At 36.4% G+C, this 27,914-nt stretch overlaps 1 protein-coding gene across 3 annotated transcripts; it reads right to left on the bottom strand.

Annotated features, from left to right (window-relative positions):
- Positions 1 to 19: 19 nt before the first annotated feature.
- LOC126872972 (uncharacterized) lies at positions 20 to 27,914 on the bottom strand. 3 transcript variants are annotated; one of them, XM_050633290.1, is made up of 8 exons: positions 27,131 to 27,914; positions 17,383 to 17,607; positions 16,038 to 16,615; positions 7,980 to 8,160; positions 6,741 to 6,875; positions 4,237 to 4,720; positions 3,512 to 3,753; positions 20 to 2,047 (listed from the first exon to the last, which is right to left on the bottom strand). In XM_050633290.1, the coding sequence occupies exons 2-8, from the start codon at positions 17,603 to 17,605 to the stop codon at positions 1,731 to 1,733; spliced, it is 2,160 nt and encodes a 719-aa protein (XP_050489247.1). In that variant the 5' UTR covers positions 17,606 to 17,607; positions 27,131 to 27,914; the 3' UTR covers positions 20 to 1,730. The 3 variants fall into 3 exon arrangements, with proteins under 3 accessions (XP_050489247.1, XP_050489246.1, XP_050489248.1); XM_050633289.1 differs by having other exon boundaries at positions 3,498 to 3,753; positions 27,131 to 27,913; XM_050633291.1 differs by having other exon boundaries at positions 3,498 to 3,753; positions 4,237 to 4,630; positions 27,131 to 27,912.

The raw sequence follows: 27,914 nt of genomic DNA, 5'->3' as shown, positions 1-27,914 counted from the left end.
GCACCTGTGAACACACGTGTTGCCACGTACACATATATGTATATTTAATGAATTAAATAATACCGTACAAAATGTACAAGATATATACAAAACGATCTTTATACAATAATCGAAGGCGTTGGACATGTTGTTTTCAAAAACATCTCGCGTTACGTAAATGGCCGATACGGGATTGTGGGAACAACGGGAGCACATATTTTACACATATTTTACACCATTTCTGTTTAGACATTGTCTCGTATCTATACGGATCGTAACTCAGCCTCGTTGCAATTTCGATTCCAGACCCATAAGTTATTACGTCGGCCGGTCGTGATTTATGGACAGATGACGCACCGCAATGTATCGTTCTATTAAAACGCAGAATCACCGTTTCAAATCAGTTTTTTCGAATTTTCCTTTCCATTTGTTTCCCCGTATCGCGTACACGCTTTCATACGATTTTTTAATCGAGTTTTAATCTATCGTCGTTGGAATATCATTCAGGCAATTACACGAAAACCTGCGAAGGTTTAAAGGAATCTTCTTGCACTCTATTTATATTAAGCTTTGGAAAATCGATAGTTATCGAGCAGAAAATAGGAAACTCACAATTTAATTAATTTTCCTTTCCATTTGTATCTCTATATAGCGCACACACTCTCATACGATCTTTAAATCGAACTTCGATCTATCCTCGTTCAAATATCGGTAATTAGCTGTTGGAAAAACTTAAACGCGTCCTTCCGCATCCTGATTGTATTTATTCGAACCTTGAAAAGCCAATAATTATCGAACGAGAAAACAAGAAACTGACAATTGGATTAATTATCTTCTTTAACCGGGCTGGCTACATTCTTGCAAACTTTCCAATCCGGCTACTTCCGTGTGGTTGTTATATAATTTTCTAGATCTTAGGCGTAGAGGAACTGCGGGAGATTACCTCGCGATTTCTACTTAGGCACGACCCTCGCTTTCGTAAAAGAGCAAATTTTTCTACAGCCTTAACGATCTTCTTGTATAAAGAAAAATTCTGTACATTTTACAAAATCGATTCTATATATAAGATTTCTAATGCAAGATCAGTCCTAATTTTTCTAAAAGAAGAACACGTCTCTTTGTGAAAGAATACTTTGTACAGTCTTTCCATTCCTCTCGTGCCAAAGTCTTACGCATTTTTTCAGAAATGACTCGCCATTGTTTTGTACAAGATATACCTTAGCTTCTTAAAAGAAATTAATTATAATATTGGCTTATATTACAATGAACACTTTGTACAATCTTCCTTATGCTCGTCTTTTACTCTATTGTTACTTCATCCAAGATCTTCTCCAACCTACTTTACTAAGATCATTGGCTATCATGCTATCATTGCTTTTAATCATTGACTTCACCTCAGGGCACTGTAAATTTTCCATTAACTTCTGTATGCTTCGATAGCGTATTTGTATTATATAATAGACCTGATGAAGTTAGTTTCAAGCGTAACAATTAGACTATCCTGATTATGATGTAATCAGGCCTAAATTTAGGCTAAAGATGCCACCCTAAATTTAAAATTGGTATCCTTTTTAATTCTACTAGTCAAATTCTATCAAGAAAAAAAAAAACAAACAAAAAAGAAAAAAGACGAAAAATGGGTCAGAAAATTAGAGTGCACTAAAACACAGATCGTTCTTTCCAAAGAAATTTCCACAAATTCTGTCCTCCAGAATTTTCATATAAATTCAGTAACGAAGATTTTCTTGAAGTCAGGTGCAGATCCGCCAATGTCGTGCCTGCAGATGTCCCCATTGTCCAGGTAGCTGACGTCCGAATTTTTTAGGGTGCTCTTCAAGCTCTCGATCGAAAGATTCGGCATCCTCCGATCGACTGTGAGCTTGTCGAGATCGTTCATCGAGTAGCCAGGACCTATTCTCGTTTTCTTCAAATGATACGACTGTATGCTCGGCTTCGTGTCTATCAGATTGTTCCTCCTCTCTTCCGTCCCGTTCTCGATGATCCTCGGCGTGAAAGATCGCATGTTGACCTTTACCTCGCTGGCTCTCTTCGAGGGCAGCAGCTCCACCTGCAAAACAGCACGTTCTCACGATCCTCCATTATGCAATCGATGAAAGGCCAATCATGTTCTCGATGAAGTAATTCCAATGGTCCTCGCACTTTTCACCGACAATGTGCATGGGTAAAATGGAGATAGTTTTGTTGGTTTGTTCGCGATGGATTTTTCAACGAGGTTTAGTGTAGACTTCTAGGTGATAATTGGAAACTTGATGGTAATGTGCGATATAGAAGATTATGGCAGTTTGGTGTAAGTCTAATGCGTTCGTTGTTAAGTTGCTCCGCTTTTGGAATTGTATATTTTTTAATGTAAAAAATGGCTGTATCTTAGGTCTGAATGATAATGTTGGTGTCGGCAAATTTTCGTCGCCAAGTATGTTTAAGCGTGATTTGCTTAGAATTTCAGATGATAAATGGAAAGTTGGTGATTATGTGCGATGAAGAAGACTGTGTCAATTTGATGTAAATTTAACGCGTTCATTGCGCTATTAAAATGTTAGGAACTCTGTTTTTAGGAGTATACATTTTTTTTCTTATATCAGAAACATTTCATCATGAGGTTTATTTTAAGCTAGTGCTTGTTTCGGCACATTTGAAGTATGATTCAACGTGGTTTGCGTGGAATTTCACGTGATAAATGGAAAGCTGGTGGTGATGTGCAATGGAGAAGACTATAGCAATCTGGTGTACGTTTAACGAATTCATTGCGCGCTGCTAGAATCTAGCAGCTACTTCGCTTTTGGAATTGCATATTTTTTCCATTAGAAATGGCTTTATTTCAAGCGATAGTATTGTATTTGTTTCAGCACATTTTCGTTGCCGACTTTGGCGTGATAAATGGAAAGCTGTGGCGGTGGTGTGAGATGGAAAAAATCATGGGAATTCGGTACGAGTTTCACCTTTACGGCTACTAAAATATAATATACGAGCATAGTTTTCACTTCAGGAATTGCACCTTTTCTTCCATTAGAAGTGTTGAATTGAGTTTGAGTTTAACCGATGATGTTCCTTTTAACACACTGTTCGTTACTTTTGCTATGAAATTTTGTTAAAGCAGATGTACTAATTAAATTAACAGTTCAAATGACGTATGTGTAAATTGCAGCGAAAACGTTACATGGACTTTGGTAACTACGACTTCGAATCCAACCCTTTGCACTCCAACAAAATATACAACAAAACTCTTTGAAACTAAAAGTTACGTTTTGAGAAGAAGAAAGTTATTGTACCAATATAAATACTAAATCTAAATTGTAAAGATTATTATGTGTTTCTTCTATTTCATTTCCTAACTTATATCAATGAAAATAAAACGAGGTAAAAATTAAAAAGAGAAAAAGGAATAATGTTTCCAAAAAAATGTAAAAATAGAATACAAGTTTGTAAGTTTCTCAAATGTTCCTTTATGAAAATTGTAAGACGCTTTAGGAAGTATGAAAGGGTGCTGCTGGAAATGTTACCTTAGTTCCCTTACGTTGAAAGTATTCGAAATCGTCGTTGGCCACTGTGGTAACGGAGCAACAGCTTCTGCTTCGACTCCTGCAAGAGCTCATGGTATCGAAATCTCCATTCTCCAGATCGCAGCTCTCATCATCGGAAGTCTCATAACCATCACCTTCCTCCTGAGTCTCCTCTCTCTGAGTATTCTGCTGTTCTTTCTTCTGATCTTGCTTCTTTAAGTCGTACGTCCTCGAGTCCAGCGCCGGTCGATGGTACCTGAAACATTTTCCATAAAAAGTATTCATGCTATTCTTATACAGATCCTCTTGCACGATAATTTAGAAAATGATAATATTAGCGAATTGATAATTTGCAAGTTGCTGCACGATTTTGCAATATTTCAAAATAGGCAACAGGTGATTTTATAATCTTATTAATTTATAAAATTTATTTATAGATTCATTCAGTCGCTTGCACTTCGCAAACTTTTACTAATAATACTAGGCCAATTATCCAATAGAATTCTAGGAAGCTTTCCAAACTTTTAATATTTATATCAAACAATCTTTAATATAATCATTAAACATTTGTAAATAGTCTTATGAAACTACGCTTATTCCATTACTAAACTTGTCATTAGAGCTTAAGAATTGTTTAATATTGGTAACTTGTAAGTTGTAAACTTTCGCTAATAATATTACTTTAACAGTGCAAGAGAGTCTCGATAATACAATTTCCAAAGAAATCAATAATGTTTACGATTGGCATCTAGCATGATCGAAGCTCTGATTTCTCCTCAGAGCGATTCTAGGGCAACGTGGCTCTTCCTGCAGATTGTTATCTAAGCCAATGATCAAATTTTCCAAGCCAAGCGCGCTCCTTGCGTGCCTTCTCGGAGGTTCTTCTCGAATCTCATCTAGACTCTTCGTAAACTTCCTTTTGCTGCAAGGATCATCCAGCTGGACTAGGTTTTCCATATTCTGACCAAAGACGTCGGTACTACCAATTTTTCGACGACTGCCGGGTAGCTCCTGGAAAATCTCATTTGGTCTTGAACGTTTGTTCTGCTGGTCCACGGTGCTCTTTCTCGTTGTTTCCACGACGTTTGCTTCTTGGCGTGGCTCGAAGGTCGAGCTGGCGTAGGAAGAGAGTTCTGCGGGGAGAGAAGCGTAATTATTGTCCTCGTTGAGAGATTGTATTCTTGGGTAGTGCTGTATCCCCATCGTTATCGTACCAGTTTTGCCTGCAACATCATTTCCATTGTCTCTTTTTTACCCTTCCAGGGCATTCGTCGGCGAATTTTGTTATTTAGGAATTCTTTGCGGGCTACATGAAAAGTTTTATTTTATCAATTATTAGTCTCTTAACTAGAAAATAAACGTCTCTCTCTTTGAAATAAAATTTCTCGCTCTTTGAAAATAAATTTCTGTAATTATAAAATTGAAAATTATTGAAAACACGACAATTTCAGATAGATTGACTTTGATTCTTCTAATATAACTGTGTTACGTATTATCTTGTTGTCTGGCCTTCGGTGGTTCTTCAATTAAGATCATTATACAGTCAGGATGGAAGAATTAAAAAATTGGGAAAGTGTGAAAGACTTGACGCATTATTTCACTAATTGGCCTTTATTGATTCTTAAATTAAAATCAGTATAGAGTTAGGATAAAAGAATTCGACGACTGACCTACTCACTGAGCCTATTAATCAACTCCATAAATTGAAAATTACAGAAAAATAATGATTCTTTATCATTTAGTTTACCATTATTTATGTCACCTGCTTACGGATTCGTTTCATCGAATAAATCGTTCTTAAGAACTGGATATTCGTGTGCTTACGCAACGAAATTATAAAATTAGTAGAAAAGGTGGAGTTACTTAGTTTGTCTTCCGAAAGACTCGGTTGAAAAAGTACGAGAGAATTGATTTTCAAGGGCAGGAGAAAAGTGTACCGTCAGAAATTCTAGAAAACGTGACCGAGAATATCGATTTCCTACTTGCACAGTGGCCCATAATTCAAGGTATTTGTGCTATCGTTCGCGAGGAAACGGCACTTTCTATCGGCGACGGATTATCGTCCCACGAAATTCCTAACGCGTGTTAACCGGGTCGTGCGATGGTTCCCGATCAAAAATTCAGAGCATGTTCCGAGAGATAGTTGCCTATCGGCAGCTATTTGTCCCTGGTATCCAATAAAATGGCCCCTTCGGAGAATTCGTGATTCTCTAAAGATTTTTCGAAGTACAGATAATGCGCAAGAAACCATTGTCGGAGGATTCAGGAATTTTTAATAAATATTCAGCGTTGCAACAGCACCGGCATTGTTCGCCAGATCAATATGGCTGTGAAACCTTCGCACATTTCTATAAATAGGAGTGGAATTCATTGGTGGAAGTTGCTTCGAAATAATGAATATTCATCGGAATGAATGAATTTTTTAAATCGTTTCGGAAAATGATTTTGGAAATGTATGTAAATAAGGTGACTACATAAGTGGAGTACTCTGACAGAGTATTAGAATTTGGTGTTGTTACGGATGCGTGCGGATCGAATACATCCACGTAAAGACAATTTTTTAAAAATTAACCAACAATTATCCTTGTTATCATTCGTAAAAGAAATTATTAATTTCGTAATAATAATACGATACTTTTAAAATTATTCGAATAAATAATAATGAAACACTCGAATAAATAGAAAGCAGAATTTTAACGAATAACGAACGACTTTTATCCGGAAAAGATTATTCTGCCCGGAAAGAATTTGATAATTATATCGACTAAGTATTTATTCCAAAAGGATCGAAATAATGTTCTAATTAAAAGTTGTACTCTTAACGCTTCGTAAATTAATTTAATCGCGATTAGTTTGATACACAAACCGTATCCTCGTTTCAACAATAATTAAAAAATATATTCTTTGCTTTTGAAATTATACTACGAACCATATAAAGTGCATTGTGGTCACGAAAGTATTCGAACATTTGTACCCACTTTTTATAAACATATGTGTGTCATACTTCCATATTTCGTATTAACTGTAGTTTTTATAACATATAATAAATCGCGATAGCCGGACATAGAGCGTGTCAATGGGCAACAAGCGTAAATGTCAGCACTAAAGAAATCCTACATAAGCTAGCTACCGCTAAAAACAACGAGAAAGAGAGAGAGAGAGAGAGAGAGAGAGAAAGGAGGAGAGAAGAGGCAATAATAGAAGGAGCAAAGGAAGCGTGTCGAAAAATTAGTGTACACTCGCCTCTGTTCTGATGATTGTGCAACCGGCCGTAGAGGCTTCCGTTAGTCAAGGGGAACTTGAGTCCGTGGTTCAGGTTCAACTGCAGCTTATACTCGGCGTCCTGCTCGAAGTGACGAAACTTCCCATCAATGCCGCCTGGAAGCGTAACAGAAATTTTTTCGTGAAATCGTCTAGAAACGGGCCGTCAATTTCTCTTCTGTTGTGGTCGTTGCGCAAAATTCGCTCACCTCGCGATCTATATTAGCGGAGCCGCAAAAATGAAACACATAGTGAAATCAAGCGTCGTGGCTCGACGTTGGCCGGCTATAAATCATTTCGCAGACAGAAATATCGGGACGATCGACGATCGAGAAACGTTCGGAGTATTATTTTATAGGAAACGAGAGGCAAAAAAAAAAAAAAAAAAAGAGGGAAGAACAAATAAATGGCGCTAGTAAAAGAGAAATTAACCGCGCGATACGCGGTTACCAGGATTGCGAGATGACGGGCTGTCGCGTAACTGATATTTCTCCTTGACGATTACGCGTTCGATGCAGCTCGTTCCCACGCGTGTACTCTGGGTCAACACGTTGCATTTTTCATCCTGCAATCGATACCATCCTCGCAAGAAAATATCGTAAAATCGGTCTATCGTGTCTTGATGCAAGATTTCTTGTAAGCATCGGATGTACCATAAGTCGGATATTCTATTCTATTGGAACACTCGCTGATCTCGTACAAAATATGATAATTGGACTGCAGATGTTTACGTAGATTTATATATTTTTATCTATATAATTAAGGATTAGAAAGATAATTGCTTTACTTATTAAACATTATAACGCTATATTATCAGTTACGCTACAAGCATTAGGATACCCACGTACTTGTTACATTTATTGAATTCCAAATTTCACTTTATTTGGTATTCCATTGTGAGATGCATACGATGCAAATGCAATAATAGATTTATAATAAAATAATTAGAAACTAATGACAATGAAAAGTATTTAATTTATATCTGCTAGATATCAATAATATTTGTGATCGACGATGTAGCATCGTATATTCTGTGCATTTTAACACATTCAAGTCCCCCATAAATGCATAAAAGCCCCCCGTCTAGCAATTAAATTAATTTAATTTATCAAAGAAACGACTAATCGATTAAAATGTTACATCCGTGCATGATCGTGATCCAATAAGCTTGCAGAAAATCTCACCTTTACTCAATTTATATTAGAACAGAGAATCACGTACCGTGAGATAATCTCCTCGCGTGATCCTGTTTCGTGTAGACCTTCGCCACGTAGCGACAGAACATTTTGTCGAACAGCGCCAGAAACACCGGCAGCAGGGTGTCCTTTACCAGAGGCAACCAAGTCGCCAGATTCTGGGTTGTGCAGAAATCCCTTAGCAGACCTGGCTTGATAGATATCACCTGGTAGGAGAAAGAAGATTGTTCTACGTTATTACCACGGTCCATTCTCTCCAGTGTCTCCTACATTCCTTTTTCTTCCAATCCCCCTCTCTCTTCTACACGCGATCTTTTATTTCTGACTTTTGTTCAAAATCTACAATTTTCTTACTCGTATCCTTCACTGGTTATTCCAGCAAACGAATAAGCGTAAATATTCAAACCTTTGAAAGTGTTCATATCGTGCTCTCATCGTACTCATCGTACATCGAGATCGTGCTCATGTACTGTTATCATAAATCCACTCGAGTGTCTTACGTTATATTTTTACTCTTAAATAAAGCTTCAACCGATCTATATTTATACAACATTTCTTCTCGCGTATAACCATAATATATACCAGTATCGTTTGGAAAAATAGGAAAAACACTCCACACACATATTTCACCCTGTCGCATTTTCCCCTACTACGAATCTCATCTAAGAAACTTAAATTCTTCTTTGAAACTTCCATTTCGTCGTGCGATCGCGAGAAATATATTTCCAGGATTTCTCTAGGATTTTCCTAAGCCACGAAGGGATAGTTTATTCTCTCGATCGATGAGATTTCGCCAAGAAATCGTGTCAGGAACGCTACATCGTGGCTTTCGCCGAGCGAAATATGCAGTGGAATGCAATTGGAATCGCGCGCGGCTAATTACTCGGCTCGTCTGCCCTCGACGCGTCGATAAACAAGCGACGCGCACGCTTCTGTAATTTCGCGGCCATGCTAATGCAGCCGCGGAAAGAGCAAGAAACCGAGAAAAGGGCGCGATGGAAAAAGAGGGAACGAGGGAAACGTCGAAACGCGTCGCCTTATATGGCCGGTGTGTTACTTTCGATTTTAGCCAACCGCGAGCGGGAAATCTCGCAGTGAAAATTGCGTTCGGTCGCGCTTTCAGAAGCGCGTTTTTTTTTTCTTCATTGCGTGGCTGGCGCGTAAATAAGTATGCCTTGTATACCTTCGATACCTTCTCCGCGTAATAGCGCGTGAAGGAGAAACAGGGTTGCGTTGCAGTGGAACTCTTTGTTGAAACAAGATTCTAAACCTACTGCGATCCTTGAATTTTTATATTCCAATTTCGCTCTTGTTTCAGCAAACAGATAGTATTTGTAACGTTCGAAGAATATTCCATATAAAACTGAAGCGAGAAATCATGCACACCGACAACAGTTTACAAGGTCTTCGCGTTTTATTCAAGCCGCGTGGAAATATTTTTCGATATTAGGAAAATACAATTGGAGTAAAAATAAGCGGGAATGTGATATATTATTCTAAACAATCAGACTAACGTTCTTATTTTTCTGGATCGCGTGACTAGGTTGTATAATTATCAAATAATCTGAGAATCAACCCGTATCGTGTATAATGATAAACATTTTTACCGCGGCAAAGGAAATACATAAAAAATAGCCATTTCAAAAGATAATTCTAGCTTAACGTTTTAATATCCTTGCATCGTTTCTCGTTTCGCATTTTGACTTTTATATCCACTTCTTATTTTCCTATCGGATAAATAAAATTCCGTTGTATCTATTATTTATGTTGAAACGCAACTGCAAAGAATACAGAGCTTCTCTAAAGATGCTGAGATCCTCTGAAAGACAGATGTCCGCTGTTTTCCAACCTTCCACCAAACAGTTCCAAATACGTAGCTCGCGTTAACAAACGCAGCACTCGTTGCAAAAATGAGAATGGTCGAGCGACTCATGAATATTCACCGAGCTTCGTTCCGCGTTAACATTCGAGTCGAATAGTTCGCGACTGGATAAAACAAGATATACGACTACGACCCTTCGTACGTTCGACAAGAATATAACCGCGAACAGCTGTGGAAAAAGCGGCAAGAAATCGTGGCCGATTACGCAACAATGAAAGTTCATAGTCGTATTTCGTATCTCTCGGCCAGTGCAGAAGTTAATGACAGGATCGACGTAAGAAAAGGTTTCTAGTCGCTTGGGAAATCGCGCCGCGATTCTAGACTGGATTTACATGGAATTATATGTGCGATATGAATTGCACGTGGTCACTCGTGCATACTGGCTAATTTGATGAAATTACACGGATAAAACAAAAATAACAGAAATATCGAAAACGTTCCAAAAATTATTCCGAATCAGTAAAATTCTTCTAAGACACATTTTAATGCTTAAGGGCCTTACCAGATCATTACAAATGACCGGTTTCAAAATTTAATTTCAAATTGTGCACATTCATTGCTATTTCTTTCGTTCGTCTAACTCTATGTAAATTCTCATATTATCCGGTTAATCAATTTCTCAATTTTTGTCAATCTAAATTTATTATTACATTAAATCATTTTTGTTATTATATACGTACACATTTGTGTCGTTGTTTCCTTGTAAATATAATAAAAGGGAAATAAAATAATTTTGAAAAATCTATCGAAAATATCGCTCGATAAATTTGCTCTCTTAGATTACTGAATTTGGCGACGCGGCGAGAGAGTGGCTCTAGCGATTTGAATTCTGCGCGGCTATTACGCGTGCAATAACTGATATGAAATCGAAACTAGTATACCTTAATTAGATAGAGGGGAAACGTGCGTAGCGTTGGGCGCACCGAAAGCGACTCTCCCGTGGAAAGGGAAACCTCGAAATATCGTTCTATTAACACAGTGAAACCGTTTCATGGACGATATAATTGAATTTCGAATTTCACCCGGGAAACTAAGATTTCCTTCGCGTGATTCTGTGAAGAGGAAAGAAAATAAAGAAAATAAATCGCGTTGCTTTTTATGATACTTTCAGGGTTACGAACATCCTTATTTGGTTTATTGTTCTTATGTTCAGACTTTCTATCGGACCATTTAAGAATCTAGTTGTTCCTGTACGATAATTCGATAATTAATAATTATCATATGTATGTTTCCATTGGCTGGAAAAACCAATAACTCAAAACAAATAAATCAAAAACTCATCGTTTCAACGAATTTATCTTCTAGTTCTAGCGCTGAAGCTAATATGTAAAATTCATCATATTTTTTTAGGAAATATTCTAAATCTCTTCTAGAATTTCTCTTTATCAGAAGATAAAAGCAAAGCCTCAACAGAAAGACGATCGAAAACTGGTTTCTCATTAGCAGGATTAATCCCAAGTTAATATTGCTATCTAATAATTATCATCTGCATGTTCCCAGTAACTGAAGAAACAAAAAACCAAAAACTCGTCGTTCCAACATTAGTCGTTCTAATGTTAAAGCTATCAAGAATAGAACAGGTTATGTCTAGATTCAGAAAGGCCACACGAAGATCACCGACTTGTACATATTATCAAAAAATCCATCTCCAACGACTGTGACCAGACAATTACAGTAGAATATCCTCTCCTATACTGCTCGACATACAGAAACCATCGTGTCTCAAAATCAACAATACTTTAGCAAGCTATAACATAACAATAACAAAGATAAATTGTTTGATAAACTGACAAACTGGCTAACTGAGTAGTTACTATAGTCGCTAATGGTTAAAGTAGTTGATGCGACTATAAGCAACCCAATTAACCAGTTAACTGCATTTGACGAGTGTATTCGTCGTCGCTTGCGTTTATTTACGCACCCCATGACCTAACCCAATGAGAGATTTTTAAAACTAAATAGTTGATTCTTCCATAGTTCCACAGTTTGATTGAAAACTTCCATAGTTGATTGGTTAAGAAAAAAGAAATTGGCATTTGCGTATTATTTCCGGAGTATTAGTAATATTGTACAGGATGCTTTTCACTATGTCAATAACGATCATATGATCTAGAATATTTGCTGTTCTCGTGAAATAGAATCCTGTTTTCTAAAATTACGATAAAACTATAATAAAGTAACCTTATAAACCTCCTTCGCCGCAATATCGAACATTTACCATATTTCTTGTAAAATATTCTAAACCGTTTCTCTACAATTTCTCTCTGTCACAAAATAAAAAAGAAAGCTTCGGTAGAAAGACGATCGAAAGCTCGTTCCCTATAATTCGATCACGCCCCTGCTCTTCAACCTCCATTACTCGACAATTACAATACCCACGCAATCTCGAGCAACAGATTTTCTGCTCCGAATCTTTCGAAGAATACTCGTTGGCGTACTTTCGGCTTGTGGCGTATATTTAACACGTAACTAGCGTCGTTGCACGCGTGCTGCACAAGCGAATCGCCCCGGTTCGCGCGATTCCACAATGAGGGGCGCGTCGTATACTTCTCTCTCTCTTCTTCCTCTTATCTCGCAACTATTATCTTGTCTCTGTCCATGAGCAACGCGAGTTTCTCCAATCAATTTCAACGGCGATTCGCGTTGAATCCTGAACGAGCCTTCCAAGCATTTTACGCTATCGCTCAAGAGTCTAGATACCTGCTTACATTTGACAAGATACACTTTAATTATAAGATCACGAACGAATCATATTACAACGATTTATCCTTTATAATCAGCATAGCTACAGTAACGCACAAAAATATTCCGACACTTGTAGAAATCTTTTATGAATATGTGTATTCATTAGTATGTTCATTAATATATTCATTAATATGTTCATGTATATATTATACGAAGCATTCTGTAGTATCATTAACACCGTAACAAGACTATAGCTTGGATAATAAGTTCATTCACGTTTCCTTAAAAGAGTACATGGACATGTTATTAATTTCATATAAATAATCTATCTATATAATCTATCGATATAATCAAAGAGTAATTCATTTATCCTATTTCTCTACAAATATGTATTTCATAATAAATTTCACAGAAATCTCGTATCTTTAAATCTTTTTAGATAATTTTTATAACATCCTTGGAAATGATAAACTGTTCCAGTGCTCAAATACACTTTCGCGAATCGCTGTATGTATGTAGTAGTAGATATACATACATACGAGTATATAGTAAATAGTAAAACATATTTTTGCTATCATTCTAACAGGTAATCTAGATTTAAAGCCATAATAAATACCATAAATACATAATAAGTATTAATTCATCGTTAATTTGTACACTCTGATAAAATTTTATTGTTACTACGAATCGACCAAAGTGGCCGGATATTTATGAGTAATAGTGTAGCTTGCCTTTTAATTGTTCGACGAAGAACGCGGGAGAGTCACGGTGTTCGACTCGCGTAGAATTCGAGCGAATATATCTCTGGCTTTCTCGTTGATCGAGGTTGGTTCGGTTGACAGCGATTTGCTTCGCGCGGGGTGTTTGAAAGGAAAGTGCAACGCGAGTAAAAAGACCGAAGGTCTGAAAGTTGAGTTTATTCTGTGCCAGTGTCGCCTGGTAATCGCTTATGCTTCCTAGTCATCGTGAAACCGAATATTTCCTGATCGATGCGCTTAGAATTCTTTTCACGTTCGTTTTGGAGAGCGTGATGAATTCTGACATGGAAATAATACACTTGTAACACTTATTTTATAATAGATTACAGTGACGAGTACATTAATAGATCATGGTAAATTTAATGTAATTTGGTTTATGACTATTAATTAATAATTCCTGATAATAAACCAGTAGTTATTATTGAAACTATCGATTTAGAAGCCGATCTGTATTAAATATAGATTTTATTAAACATTGTAATATAATTCTATTGTAAAGGTTTGTAATAATACCTTATTGTATTGTAAATATAAAGATCAATGAACTTTAAAACATAACGTGAAATTTATTATATAAAGCAAAAAGAAAATAATAGTGCTTCAAAAGTACGAGAAATGTATTTTTAAATACGCTGTTACACAGAAAGAAATAGAAGTAAAACTTACAATATAATTAGTTGAGTAATTAGTATACGCGTAAGCGTTTCCCATTTATGTACTGGCCACTAAATATCGTGGATGTGTTTATGTAACGCACTACATTGCAACGTTCAAGTATTTGTATAAAATCATTCGGAGAGATACGATCGTAAAAGTTAATGAGAAAAGTAAAATCGGAACAACGTAAATATTCGTCGACAGCAATAAATTGTTACGAATTAACATATTAACGTTATTAGTAGCAGTCAGACTTCGAAAATGAAATTATGGAAGATTTTTAACGAGAAATTAATATAAAAATTTTTTTATACCTTATAAATATATTTTTTAAATCCCATCGGTTTTTACAGAACGAAACAATTTTCGTCGGTTTTTATGAAAAATAGAATGAAACGATTTTTTTCTGGACGAAAGAGACAGAGAGGAAAGGAGGAGATTTCAATGAGTGGATCGAAGCAACCTAATTCACTGTTGGTCGCTGCAATAATCAACGAGATACGTCACACGAGCGATTATAAATATTAATGAGTAAGGTCAGGAGAAGTTTCTCTAGCGACAAGCTTGCCATCCAACGAATCATAATCGAGTCTGATATCGAGGTCGTAATCCATATTAAGCTCACACTTTCGAATATACTTGTACATTATCGGTCGTGTGTAATGATACTAGTTTTTCTGTTGCTCCTCCTCGCGTTCCTGTGCAGCTTTTTTAATGCTGGAATTTCCTTATTGATATGATTTTACATGGTTTCTTTTATTCTAGTGAGACTACTTCTTTAATATCCTTAACATTATTCTTTTTACTGTCTCTTTTTCTTGGTGACCTTGTTCTGCTTAAAATTTTTTTATCGTTATGAAATATTCCTCCTTAGTCTTCTTGCACTATTCTCTTTTTTACTGCTGAAATTCTTCTTCTTGCACCATTAACGCTGATTTTTATTATTACTATCTCCTTTTCCCTGCCTTTGCATCGCTTTTCCACTACCAGAATTTATAGTTTTAAAGTCCAATGTTCTTCCTCTCATTGTCGCTTTTTATGTTTCGGTACTTATGTATCGTGCACTTTTATTGCTGGAATTTCCTTCTCAAGGAAACTAAATACTCCGCTTTTTTACGATTGCCAAGAATATAAACTCCTATTTCTTTCGAGTGCCGTGGAATATAATTTTGTATCTAATTTAATAAAAACTCATACATGCATTCGATATGAAAGGAAAGTCTCGGTCATTTGTCTCCCTTTCTGAAGTGCTAACTTTCTCAATGATGAACGGAATTCCGGTGTGAGAGGAAGAGAATAATACCGGAGACTCATTCACTTCCGGAGGAAGGGAATTCGAGCTAGGTTCCGGTTTTCAAGGGTACCCTTTCCTTTTTGTAATCCATTTGAATATAAAGAAAACATTTTTTGAAGTATTCCTGCTATTTAAAATAATCTAATAATTTTAATGTTCCTGGCTCAATCATGTTAATAAATTCAATAATAACTAGAAATTAAAGATATGTTTAAATGTCATCGAACAAGTAGATCATTATAAAACGATCTCTATAATCGAATACCAATTTACCAGGCTGATTTAATGAGCGAATTAAACCAACGATTTGCTCGTGTAATCTCAAGTAGTTTTTTAATAGCGCGTGACAAATAACATAATCGGAAATAAGTCAAATCATGCCCATTGCGAAATCATTTCCATTACAGTCAATAATTCAACTCACGCTACTAATCGGTCGATAGAAAGATAAATTGAAAAATATCACTTATCAAATCAGACAGAACTTTCTATAATTTGTAAATTCCTAACTCTATTGCAATTCTTGAATTTCTATATTTCAATCATACTCTTATTTTAGAAAACTGCTTTCCTTGTCAATAATAATAAACGTTCAATAAATAATATTTTTGCAAGCTTTCAAATAGTTCCTCGCCTTCTCTGAAATCCATTTTTGAGTTGCGTCACTTTTAAAATACGTGTACCATATATTCTAACGTTAAAAAAGTTACAATTAGATTTAAAATAACTAAAGATACGCAGCGAAATTAACCCGAGTCTACACAAATGAAAAAAAGAAGATAAAATGTAAAGCAAAATGATATTTACCAAAACTGGAAGATATTGGAAGACATAGCAAACGAAGAGAATGCTGTAAATCGTTGATCTTCCGCTAGCTTCGTCTATCTGGACCCTCTTCTTTCGTAAACAAGCTCTGCTGTTAGTGGATCCACTGGTGCACGATCCACTCGAAGGATCCCAATGTTGAGGATGGCATTCGAAGGCTCCTGAAGAATTCTTCGAACTCGTTTCCGATAGATCTGACACTGATTTCAGCAACTCGGCTTTCGGTGTACGACAGATGTTCCTGATCAAAGCCATCAGTAGGCTGATCACAGTCGTCATTGTCAACAGACAACGTAGTGAATTCATGAAAATTCCATATTTCAGAGAGATCTCCTGCGCTAGGAAGACGCAGAGATCTGGCTCGAAGTTGAGGACTCCAGTGACACCAACGCAAGCGCTGATCACGCTTAAACTGACCAGATGATACTTAAGATGATTTTTCGTAAGATTTAATGCTTCGTCGCCCATGCTTATCGCGGTGAAAATTGCGATTGAGGTCAGTGTCAGTTCTTGAAGGATGCTAGATGAGTTTAGCATCCAGACTAGGGTCGAGCAGAATTCTGTGAAATAAAATAATAATTATGTACTTTATTAATATTTCAACTTTAAGAGTCAAGGAATGAAAATTCTGTTTACATTAAATCTTATCTCTTTTCACTTATGCTTCCTCTTTTACCACACGTACCTACTTACACGTGTTATATTTAACTCCTCTCTCATTTTTACTTCATCCTATTTACACCTTCTCCTCAATCCCTTACTTTATTTAATTTGCTTTCTACTGCTCGTAGCCAATTAACTACCATCTCATTTTCGCTTCATTCTAACGCCTTCCCTGGTGCTCGAGTGACACTGGTAATTATGAAACCTTACGAAATTGTTTTATCGTGTAGAAAGCACAGGCAACGTTAAAAAAATCATACAAATTGTACTTTTTCGTTGTGCATTTTTACATAACTCGTGTATTTAATTTATTTTGTGTAAGTATTTACAGTCCAATTAATCGTACAATGTATAAGCAATGTTTCCTAATGTAATAATTTCAATAAAAAGATTCCTTTGCTCCACGCTTCTAAATAAAAGTTTCCTACACAAAAGAATACTAAAAGATTAGAACGAGTTTTAGAATTATTTTGCCGAGTTTCCAACGCATCAATTACCTGTTTCCAAAGCTTTTATTATATTTAGAAAGAATGCATTTAAGGGATAAGATTGCCCCTGTCTATTCTCAAGCCTCTTTCGATCGCTTTCTCTTCAGACACTCCTATCATTTTCTCTTCCTACAATAATGATAGAGCAACAGATGCGTAACTTCTTGTTTCATTACCTCCAAAGTGATTAGTTGGCCGAATGAGAGTAAGAATGGCGTACAACAGCAATCCAAGCTGGTGAACCAAACTCTGCGAGAGAATGGCTACCGTGAACACGTCGATCTTCCGTTTCGCCGAGGATGGCTGGTTCTGATAAATCAGAAGAGACCAAGATAACAGCAGGATGCATATCGGAGAACCTACACAGGTGGGCAGCCATTCTCCTACCTCGCTTCGCATCTCTGAAATCAAAAGACAACGTCTCTTTTAATACCTATGCGAAAAGGAAAGAGAAAAATTAGCGTGCCTTTTTAACAGAAGATATAAATAATTCACATTTTAATAAGATGAAAGGAAAGTGAGGTGGAACGCCTATTCTCTCTGTCAAGGTTCTTTTCATTGACCCACGGGGAAAGTATAGAATTTATTGCCAGACTTAAAAGAGGCTTTTCAATCCTTTCAGGTTTGAATTTCTTGTAGTTTCTGCGAAAAATTATTTCTTTTTATTAACTGTTAGTAGACTGCGGATATTTGATTATATGAATAATAAATATACAGTGGCGAATAAAAGAAAGCCGAATTGATACTGACACTATAAATTTTAGTAACCTTTTGTATCAAGAATCTTTTATCATATTGATGATAATTACCTATTGCATAGTACTATTATATTTATTCGCTCTTTAATTAAATGTAGATCTAATTTGTAAAATTATAGATACCATCTCTACATGTATTATACTTTTCATACTTTTCATTTTATAAACTTTCTCTTCTCTGCCACTTTAATTAAAGACATGGGGCCCAAGTGGACGAATTGCGTTACTTATATTTTTGTGCTTACGTATCTTATGTACACTCTCTGCATTTTTGCACTTTCAAATTTTTACTAACAACTAGTGATTTCTTAATTTACTAATATTATCGATAAATTAGTAGACAAGATATGCACATGCGTAAACGGATATTTAATCGAAGATATGTGTACATATATAGAATTTACATTCGAATAAGATGAAAGGAAAGTGAGATGGAACGTCTATTCTCTGTTAAGATACTTTTCATTAATCCGCGGGGAAAGTATAGAATTTTCTATACGAGGCTTCTGCCAGGCGAAAGAAGATCGAACGAGCCGAAAAAAGAATCACTTCAATTCATCCAATTAAGTCTTTCACGCGAGGTAATTTCGCGCTAATCGTCCGTCTCGATCTCTACTCCCAGGAGGAGGCTCGAAACGGAACGAACTTTACAACCGGTAAAATGAAACGAGCAAACTATTCATTAAAATGCACTGGATCTGTCCCAGTTTACCAGAGGTGGAGAGATGATCTCGGATATTTGTGTGATTTTAAATTCGAAAATAGTGCCATAAAAGGCACAGGAAACATAAATTTAACAGTCGAGGAAGATTAAAGATCGCATCATCTACTTCTCTCAATTCTCTCACTTTTCAATAATTTGGAAACCAAATTTATCGATGAAGAACCAACTATCTAGGTCGTCTAACAATTTTCTATTATTTCGATGCTTTCCAATCCAACAAGTATCCTGCATGAAACCAATAGAATCATCATAACTAATTTCACGATACTCAGTATTTTCCAAATATTCAGGAATAGATGGATAGCAAGAATACGTATTTAATCCTGAAATCAGATAAAACAAAATTTACTTGACGGTGTATTGAATTTTAAAATCGCTTTACAATCGCTTTTATTTTTCATTTATTTATTTGATTCTTCTCGGCTTTGAATGGTACGCCATACACCAATACTATTTTTCTTTCGTGCTATGATATTTATATCTCTAGTTTTTAATACTAGCTTAAAACCTGTTAATTATCCTATTATATCATGTTTCATCTTCCCTGCAAACGAGGCTAGAACAGTTAGCTTCCATGAATTTGGCTGAGAGATGACGAATCGACGGATAGACAGAGACAGAGAGAGGAAATAAAAAAAAAAAAGAAAAAAGGAAAACGCAAGGGAAATTACAGGTGGAAGGAAAGGCTGGTTTCCTCGGCTCGTTTCAGAGGTAAGGTTCTCGTCAGTGAGAGTGGCAATGCCTTAATCTCGATGAAAGCTCTCGCAATTAGCGTCGTACGCGTCGAATTATTACATCCTCGTGCTCGAGGAAGAATGGCGGGAATGATCGTTAATCAACGAAGTTATTATCGCGAGAAGAAGGAAGTTCTTGATTGGTTTCACGTAAAATGTCAACGATGGTATGAAAGAAGGATAACGTGAAGAGACACCGGGCAGATCATGATTTTTCTTCCTCGTTTCAAGTTCCAAGTATTCAGCCACGGACTCTGCTTCTTCTCTCGTCTCAACTCGGCTCCGCTTTGCAACTTTCTATTCCGCGTGCGGCTGTGGTCTAATTTATTATTAGAAACGAGTCGAATTTTAAAGGATTCGTTCGACATTTCCACCGAAATCGTTCACATCGCTGAACATTTTTCAGTCCATGAAATTTATCTTATTTCCATCAATCCTAAACAATTCAGTAACGAAAATCATCGATGATCATCGCGTTGAAAATCACGTTCACTAATTAACTAATCAACGTGTTAAGGGAGTGTACGAACAATTTGAAGATACGAACCAGTAAAAAATAACTTTAAAAGTATTTTAAACAGCGTGGAGAGCAATATTCCCAAGTTGAGTAACTCTCTCTTTAAAAACGATGAAGTGTTCAACGATTAGTTGCATAAATTCCCAAGTTTTGCGCAAGTCGTGCTATTATCTTTTTTATCGTCGATATCACGTAAACTTCATAATTTTACCGGGTTTTCACCAAGTCAGAAATTTTCAACGATTGTTACGCGACGAGGAAATTTCACTTTGGAGCTGTCAGTCAAGCTGAGGCCTCTTCGAGGCAATTTCTTGGCGGAAAGACTTTACCGGGATCGCGGAGGTTTCCAAGAAAAGAAAGAAAAGAATCCCAGCGAGGAACGAATCGAAACACGCGAATATGAAGCGAATGGCTCGTGAAATCTTTCCACAGCCTCGGTTACTTTCTCGTGGTCCTTATCTCGTTGATCAAAAATTGTAAATATGTATCTTCCATCTCTTATACCTCCGAGTGACCGGCTAAATACCTTCTCCTCTATATTAGTACATTAGTACACTGAAAATGGCAGGAAGGAAATAGCTGGAGTAAGGAAACATGAATGTTTCTCCGACTGACGACCACTATCACCCCTTCCACTGCTCAAGCCTTCCATCACTTGTCTTGCTAGCTATCACCTCCTTCTACTTCTCCTCCTAACCCCAATCTTTTATGCTAAAGATTTGTATAAATTTTTATTCGTTTACCTTTCAAGATACCCGTACTATGCCGCGGACAATTAATAAAGAGGCCTTTAAGGGAACGGATCTTGTCTATAGTGGAGGGGTAGCAACTAACAAATAAATTTCCGCTCCTCCCTCTTGCCTTTTGTAGGTTGCACAGAGAAGAATGTTGAATAGTATATGAGAATAGTTAGTAAAATTGGTACACTAAAAAGTGGAGCAAGGGAATAGCGGGAGTAAGAAAGTAAGAAATTTGGAAGCAAAGAATGCTTCCAAAATTCTTATGTATTCAAAATAGCATGAGGAAGGTTGGAAAGGTTCTTGTAAGCTTATGAGTCTCAAATGTTCGTAGAGTAGGTCTTACCTTTTCATATTGAAAATTTACGAGACTGTTAACATCATATTCATGCAACGTGCGATATTATAAGGCGGAAAATTTCGGTTATCCTTGTAAGAAATCGCTAAGGAGAACCGATGCAATAATCTTAATGCGTTAGTTGCGTAAGTAAATGAAGAAAATAATTAGCGAGGTGAAAATTTCAAGGAAATCTGGCTACTGGGGAGTTTAGAAAAATATTTGTATCAAACTTGATAGAAGATATTTAATCATTCTTTCAAAGTATTTAAGTGTTGTAATATTTTAATATCACAGCACTTAATGATCGTCTTTCATACGTATGCCTAAATATCTTGTATATGATTAATTTATAATTAAAGTTATATAACGATGATAAATATCTCTATGTAATCATGCTTTTCTATTAATGAAAATGGATATCAATATTAACAAAAACACTTGTTTAGAATCAAACCTGTTAACGTTATAGAACAAAATTTATTATTATTGTTAGTGCGTGAAACTTGTTACTTGTAAAATTTCGTCAATAATAATGTAGTACAATTATGCAAGAAAAATTACGTCTTTTTTATAAGACCATTTTAAAAAATGCATTTCTATTACTAATAACTTGTAAAGAAGTAACTTTTAATAATAAAAACAAAAAGAATCCGATACCGGCAATTTTAATTAGTTTGATGGTTGTAACGTTTTAAGTGGCGCTTGGACAAAGTGAAATTAGATTCAAAGTAGAAAAAGTCACGGAAACCAGGTTAATTTTCCTTCTACTGATAACAATGTCGTTCGAAGGAACCAGTCTGAAGATCTTGTCTCCATTATACTCGGTTCTTTAGCTCGATGTGAACGTCATTCTTCCTGCTGTTTCTGCCGGAAGTAGGTTACGCCGAAGAAAGTCCGCAGAATCGCGCGTGTCTGTATGGTAATGCCATAAAAAGGATTTACTTTCGCAGGAATTTGGACAGATATCTCGAGATTTTCGTTTAGTTTTTTTTTTTAGAGAAGAAACATGTATTTCTTATTCTATTTTCTCCATCCTTTCACAACTGTGTCCTTTTTAGTCTGCAATAAAGTTCTTTTATTATTCGTTAATAATATAGTTCTGTATAAAAAGAAGACATGGTGTGCATTGCAATTTGAAAATTGGATTATGTTATAGAATTATATTAATATTATGGCAGAAATCTTACAAATCGTAAATTTCCAGTTACTAAGAAAAATAATAAAAACATTTGGCATTTATGCATTATAATGTTATGGAATTCAAGATCATGAAAATACATATAATATACAAAAATATATAAAATATCCAAAGTATATTTTTATTATAATATTACTTATGTCCCATTTCTTTGACTGTATTCGCAAAATACAACACATATATACAAATTTGAATAAATATCTGTAGTCTCACAATAAAACTTTCTCGTATAATAGTAACAGGTTTACTACTAAAACTGGTGAAATTCTACAAATTTATGAATCACAAATCACTTGATTATTGTATTTCACTGATTAAAATTCTGAACGAGAAGTCTATACGCTATACATTACAACCAACAACTAATGGTTACTCTATTCACTTTTATTATTATCAACAAGTTATTCGCTAATAAATTATTGTTCAAGAGAATCAATTTTACCGAAAAGAAATAGATCTATAGTTTAGCTAATAAATGAATTACTAAAGTGCAGTGTTGCGTGCACGCAAGTACAATGAAGCGTGAAAGGACTAAAATTCTATTTTCAGGGAAGCTAAACTTTTAAAGAACTTTAAACTTTTAAAGGAAAACTTACAACTCTATTTTCGTAGAAAATTAAATTTTCCATAGATTATCTAAAGAAAACGTAAAAAATTCCATTTCCGTAGAAGAAAGTTAAATTTTTAAAGGATTTAAAAAATAGACAAAAAAACGAAAGTTCAAAGCGCTCAGGATTCGAATTCTTTCGTTAAAACGATAGAGCACCTAAAAAAATACCTCGAGGTTCATCAAGACCAGTTTATAGCCTAGGATTCCTCCTGAAAACTTCAAATGTTCCTCTCGAAATGTTAAAAAAGAAAACATCCATCGAAGAGGCAATACAAGTTTAAAAGCCACCGCTTCCTAATCACGTGGATCGCAGCACACACGGATAGAGGAACACGTTTATGACCAGCATGCCGGTCCATGGACTACGAGAAGCAGCGGTGAGAGGTGTGTCGTTCGATTAGACTGGAATGCTGGGAGGTGTGTAGCATCGAGCAAGGTCAGAAAAAACGCTCGTCGTCACGAAGCCACATGAGATCATCGAGGAAGATGTTAATATCTGCTAAGCCTGACCCTATTCTAACTGAGAGTCAACCGGTACCAACGAAATAAAATTCTTTTCAGAGATCTATGACTATTCTAATAAAATATCAAAACGCGAAAGAAGAACATTCTAAAGAGTGGACATTTGTTAGGCTTTTTACTGTTATTTTAAAGCCTGGCTACGAAAGGTGCGATAAATCTGAATCACGCGATCTCTGTCAATTTCTCCTGGTCGCGAAAGGCATCACTGGATAGCTTGTAGAAGTACATAGCTAACACTTGAATGCCATAAACGCGTATTAAATTTTTAGCAGCAATATCCTCCAAGCTAAAGATATCTTTGGTATACGAGTTGGTGCAGCTTTTTATGGTAAATAGAAAGATATGTCTGAATATTTAAATACTTTCTATAATTTCTATATGTAGAATAACGAGCATATAATCGTTGAAAATAATTGTATAATCATAGTATTCCAAAGTACAGGAAGTGTATTTTTAAATTCTATGGACAGTACAAAAAGAATTTAATATAATAAAGTAATTGAATTTTCGCATATACTACAGGAGACGTATACGTACATTTCTTCTAAGAAAATAATTAGACTACCAACTAAAGACTTGATCGTAATTCAATCTACATCAAAACCACTCTGCATTTCCTGCTAATTCTGTTACTCATTCGAAACTACTATTACATCGATAGTAATTTCCTCTATTTTTATAGGTTTTACGTAAACGAAAAACTTTTGTTAAAGTACGAAAATTCTAAACCTGATATTTTTTAAATTCCTGACACCCACGAAGCACATAATAATTCTAAGCTCGTTTCACCTTCTCCGGAAAAGTATTAGCTTGAACTTTGCAATCAAAAATAACTTTCATTTCAATCCATCTTTATCTTCCCCCGCGTCGAATGTCATCGAAGAACTTGGTCGACCAATTCAACTTCCTGAAACTCCAATAGACGTTCCTGAATAGCGCAATTTATCGGTAGCCGTTCGAGATTCAATTCGAAGTATCACACGCAGCATTCGCGAAGCCAAGGGAACGGCAATTCCCGCAATTACCTCTAGTAGGATGAAATTACGTTTCATGATTGTGACCTCTGGCCAATTAGGTCTTCTCTGTCGAGCAATCAACCAGCCTACGTGAAAACGATATTTAGTGTCACGAGTATCATGCCCCCGGCAAAACTGGATGCTCTAACTCGGTCATGTGAAACTCTGTCGCCCACTCTTTCACGGCGTCTCCCGTTCCTCTATGCTTCTTTATCTCGCGTAAGGAATGCTCCCTGTCTCTTCTGGGGCTTGAAAAGGACTCTGGCCTCCACCTTGAAACCGTTTCTCACGATGGTTATGCGCGATCCACCCAACAGGAATTTCGTTTTGCCAGGTAAGACGAGAAGAGGTAAACGTATGGCTTGATCCATGTACGTACACGCGTACGTTTCTGAATTTGGTGGTTCAGGTGGAAACTGGTTCCCAGAGAATTTCTCTGTCTATTGGATGAATTAATGTATCGACAAAGAGTCGACTTGTTTTCAAAGGAATCTTGGTTTCGATGAACTCTTCGGACTTTCCGAAGAAAAATAAAAATACAGGTGAATCGGAGGATCGTGTACTAATTTCTAAAATCGCAAGCAGATAAAGTATGCAGCTGCGAACGATGCGTTCAAAGATAATTCCAGTGAATTAAACAATTAGTTCTCAGAAAAATTTCTCCGCCGATTGGATGATTTGATGCATCGATGAAGAGCCGCCGCGTTTTTAAAGAAATCTTGATTTCGACGAACTCTTCGGAATTTGCAAAGAGAAATGAAAATGTACGGTATAATCGCCGACTGAAAGTTTGTCTTTCTGAAGAAGTTTTCATCTCGATAAATTCTTGCGAATCGCAAGAAGAAACAGAAATTTGGAGAAAATGACTCTAGCGAATTGTGAACCTGGTTTCAAAAATATTTCTCTGCCTATCGAATGCATTCCAGCATCTATCGAGTCAACTTCTCATCAAAAAGTTTTTATCTCGATCGAGTTCTCTCTTCAAAATTACCTACCAGAAGGAACACAAAAATACAAACGAAGATCCGAGGATCACGTATCAACTTCCAAAATTATAAACAGACAAAGCTGAATGCTCAGAGACTGCGACATCAGCTCCAAGATAATTCTAGCGAATTAGAACCCTTCTAATTCGAGTTGTTGGCACCGGCACATGGGGTGACTGCATCGTGGTCGAAAAGTAGGTTACGAATACCGGCGAGAAAGTAACCGAGAACCGATCTGTCGTATCGTCGAGAAAGATTAGGCGCGGCCGGTTTGCATCGGCGATCACATTATCGGTCGAACGTGGCTTTGGCCACTTCGTTGGCCGTCTCCGAAGATTCAGGACGGCCTCTGTACGGCTTCGAGTGCCTTGATGCATCGATACTTTTTGTAGCTCGAGCCACCGTCAAGTACGTGCGTGCCAAATTCCATTCGGCCAAACGCAACCGCACTGTCTATGTTCCGCGTTGTTTCGAGGTCAGGGAAAAACGGCTATTTCGCGAACTAGGAATCTTCTCCACACATTATCGAATTTCTTCGGATACTTCTTGTGCAATTCCGTTAATATTATTAGCGAAATTTTACAAGTCACAACCTACAAATTAGAAATGAAATGAGAAAACTATGATAATCAGTTTTTGTAGACCTTTCCAATTTGAAAAGGAGGACTTAATACAATGTGGTTGAAGAAGAAAATAATAGCTGAGTTGAACTGAAAATATAAAGAATTGAAAAATAGCGGATAACTTACGAGAGTGTGTTATCAAAGACCCTTAGGATTTTAAAAAAAATATATCATCTCCCCTCCTATTTTTCTGTTTAAGCGTGCACATAAAATTATTTTACTACCTTAGAGTAGCTATTCTACGGTAGAAATCGTATACCATAGAATCTTCGTTTAGAAAACAAAATTAACATTTGATAGAATAAGATTTTATTAGAATTGGATGATCAGGTGATTTGTAGTTCTTGAAACTTATATTTGTAAACTATAACGAGTAAATTATGTATATGTGTTATATGAGGGAATTTATTGACACAGTTAATTCAATCGTGTAAGACAGCTCTACTATACACGTTAATGAATGGATTGTCAAAATACTATGAAAAACGTAGTTAATATTAAAAAGCTAGAACTAAAATTTCCAAGGCAATTTAATCAATTCGCCATTACGACATCGTTTTACCAGAAAGCTCTTCAATTGACGGCTTCTAATTGTAAATAATAGTAGATTAGTGAAAAAATTGTCCGTATGAATATTTTACGAGGTTGATTCGCTATTTACGTGGGACTGTACCGTAAGAAAAACTTGTTTCTGTCTCGTAATAGGAGCTAACAGGAATATCTGATTACTTCCTTGTTATACTCTTTGCGAACTACACGCGATTATTTTTAAAGTTTCGCAAATCCAAACTACAAACCCTACGAGCCAACCAATTTAAAATCAGACCGAGATAAAAGGCTAAAGGAGTAATATCCTGCGAATCAGAATTCCGGAATACGACCAAATTAGAATTTCATCGCGGAACGAGCATAATTTCGAAATTATAGTACTAGGGTCGGCGTATCCGATTGAGGACTGCATTTACATTGTTATGCTCATTGAGCGAATTAATGCACCGTCCATAAGCTGACGCAAGGACGCGAGGCGGAGATGTCCTTGATAATTTACAAATCATTTCCGTTGTTAGCCAGAAATAATCGAAAACTAGGAAAGAAAAAAAATATCGGAAAAGGAAGATATAGAATAAATAAAAATAAGAGAAAATAATTTGGTACTCACTGCAGAGTGTCAGTGATTATGCGGAACTATCGTTGCCGTGGAATGCAACCGCATCGCTATTCAGAGCCTGCGGATGCGCGCGATCTCGATCAATCGGATCCTCGTGGCCGGTGCGACGCGATTTCTACGTTTTTGTTTCCGCCTCAGGCATCCTCAGCCTCCTCTGTTCTGGTCCAAGTACCGCGTGTTACGATTATATCAAAGATCGTACAAATTATTTACAGCTCGATGATCACTTCTAATCCAGGAAATGATACTTCTCTCTGTCACACTTTCTCTGATTAAACTTTACACTAGAACAAAAATACTCGAGTGCCCAATTTAAAGAATTGTAAAAAAGAGCAAGAGAGTAATAATTTTTTGAAAGAATAATTCCCGCCAAAACGCGAACAAATCGGTTTATGCACACCGATTGTCGGCTCTTGATGTCAACGCGGAGTACGAACACTGCGGAACATTTTTCCAAAAAACAAACTATCCGAAACAGTCACCGTATTTGTTTCGCGTATATCAATCGATTGGAAACTTTCACTGTTTGGGGTACCCTTAAAATTTCACTGGACCATCAGATTTTCGCTGCAATATGGGCACCGACCGTTAAATTAAATTTCCAATTAAATCGCCGATCTTTATCTCGTGATCGACGACTGACCATTGACACGCATGAATGACAAGTGAAATTGTTTGAGCTGTCGTTAAACGTGGTATGTAAAGAACGGGCGCGTCTATACGATACCAGCTGTCGAGCGAGCAATATTGCCGCGAAGAAGCCCGGACCGGGACT

This window comes from Bombus huntii, chromosome 14 (genome assembly GCF_024542735.1).
Source record: "Bombus huntii isolate Logan2020A chromosome 14, iyBomHunt1.1, whole genome shotgun sequence".
In the NCBI taxonomy this organism is placed as follows: domain Eukaryota; kingdom Metazoa; phylum Arthropoda; class Insecta; order Hymenoptera; family Apidae; genus Bombus; species Bombus huntii.
The sequence above is the reverse complement of the archived record's forward strand: the minus strand, read 5'-3'. Positions and strand labels throughout refer to the sequence as shown.

Coding starts and splice junctions, on each gene's coding strand:
- LOC126872972 (XM_050633289.1), bottom strand. CDS start 17,605: ATGCGAAGCGAGGTAGGAGAATGGCTGCCCACCTGTGTAGGTTCTCCG. Junction 16,616..17,382: donor GCCAACTAATCACTTTGGAG/GTAATGAAACAA, acceptor TTTATTTCACAG/AATTCTGCTCGACCCTAGTC. Junction 8,161..16,037: donor TCCAATATCTTCCAGTTTTG/GTAAATATCATT, acceptor TTCTCCTACCAG/GTGATATCTATCAAGCCAGG.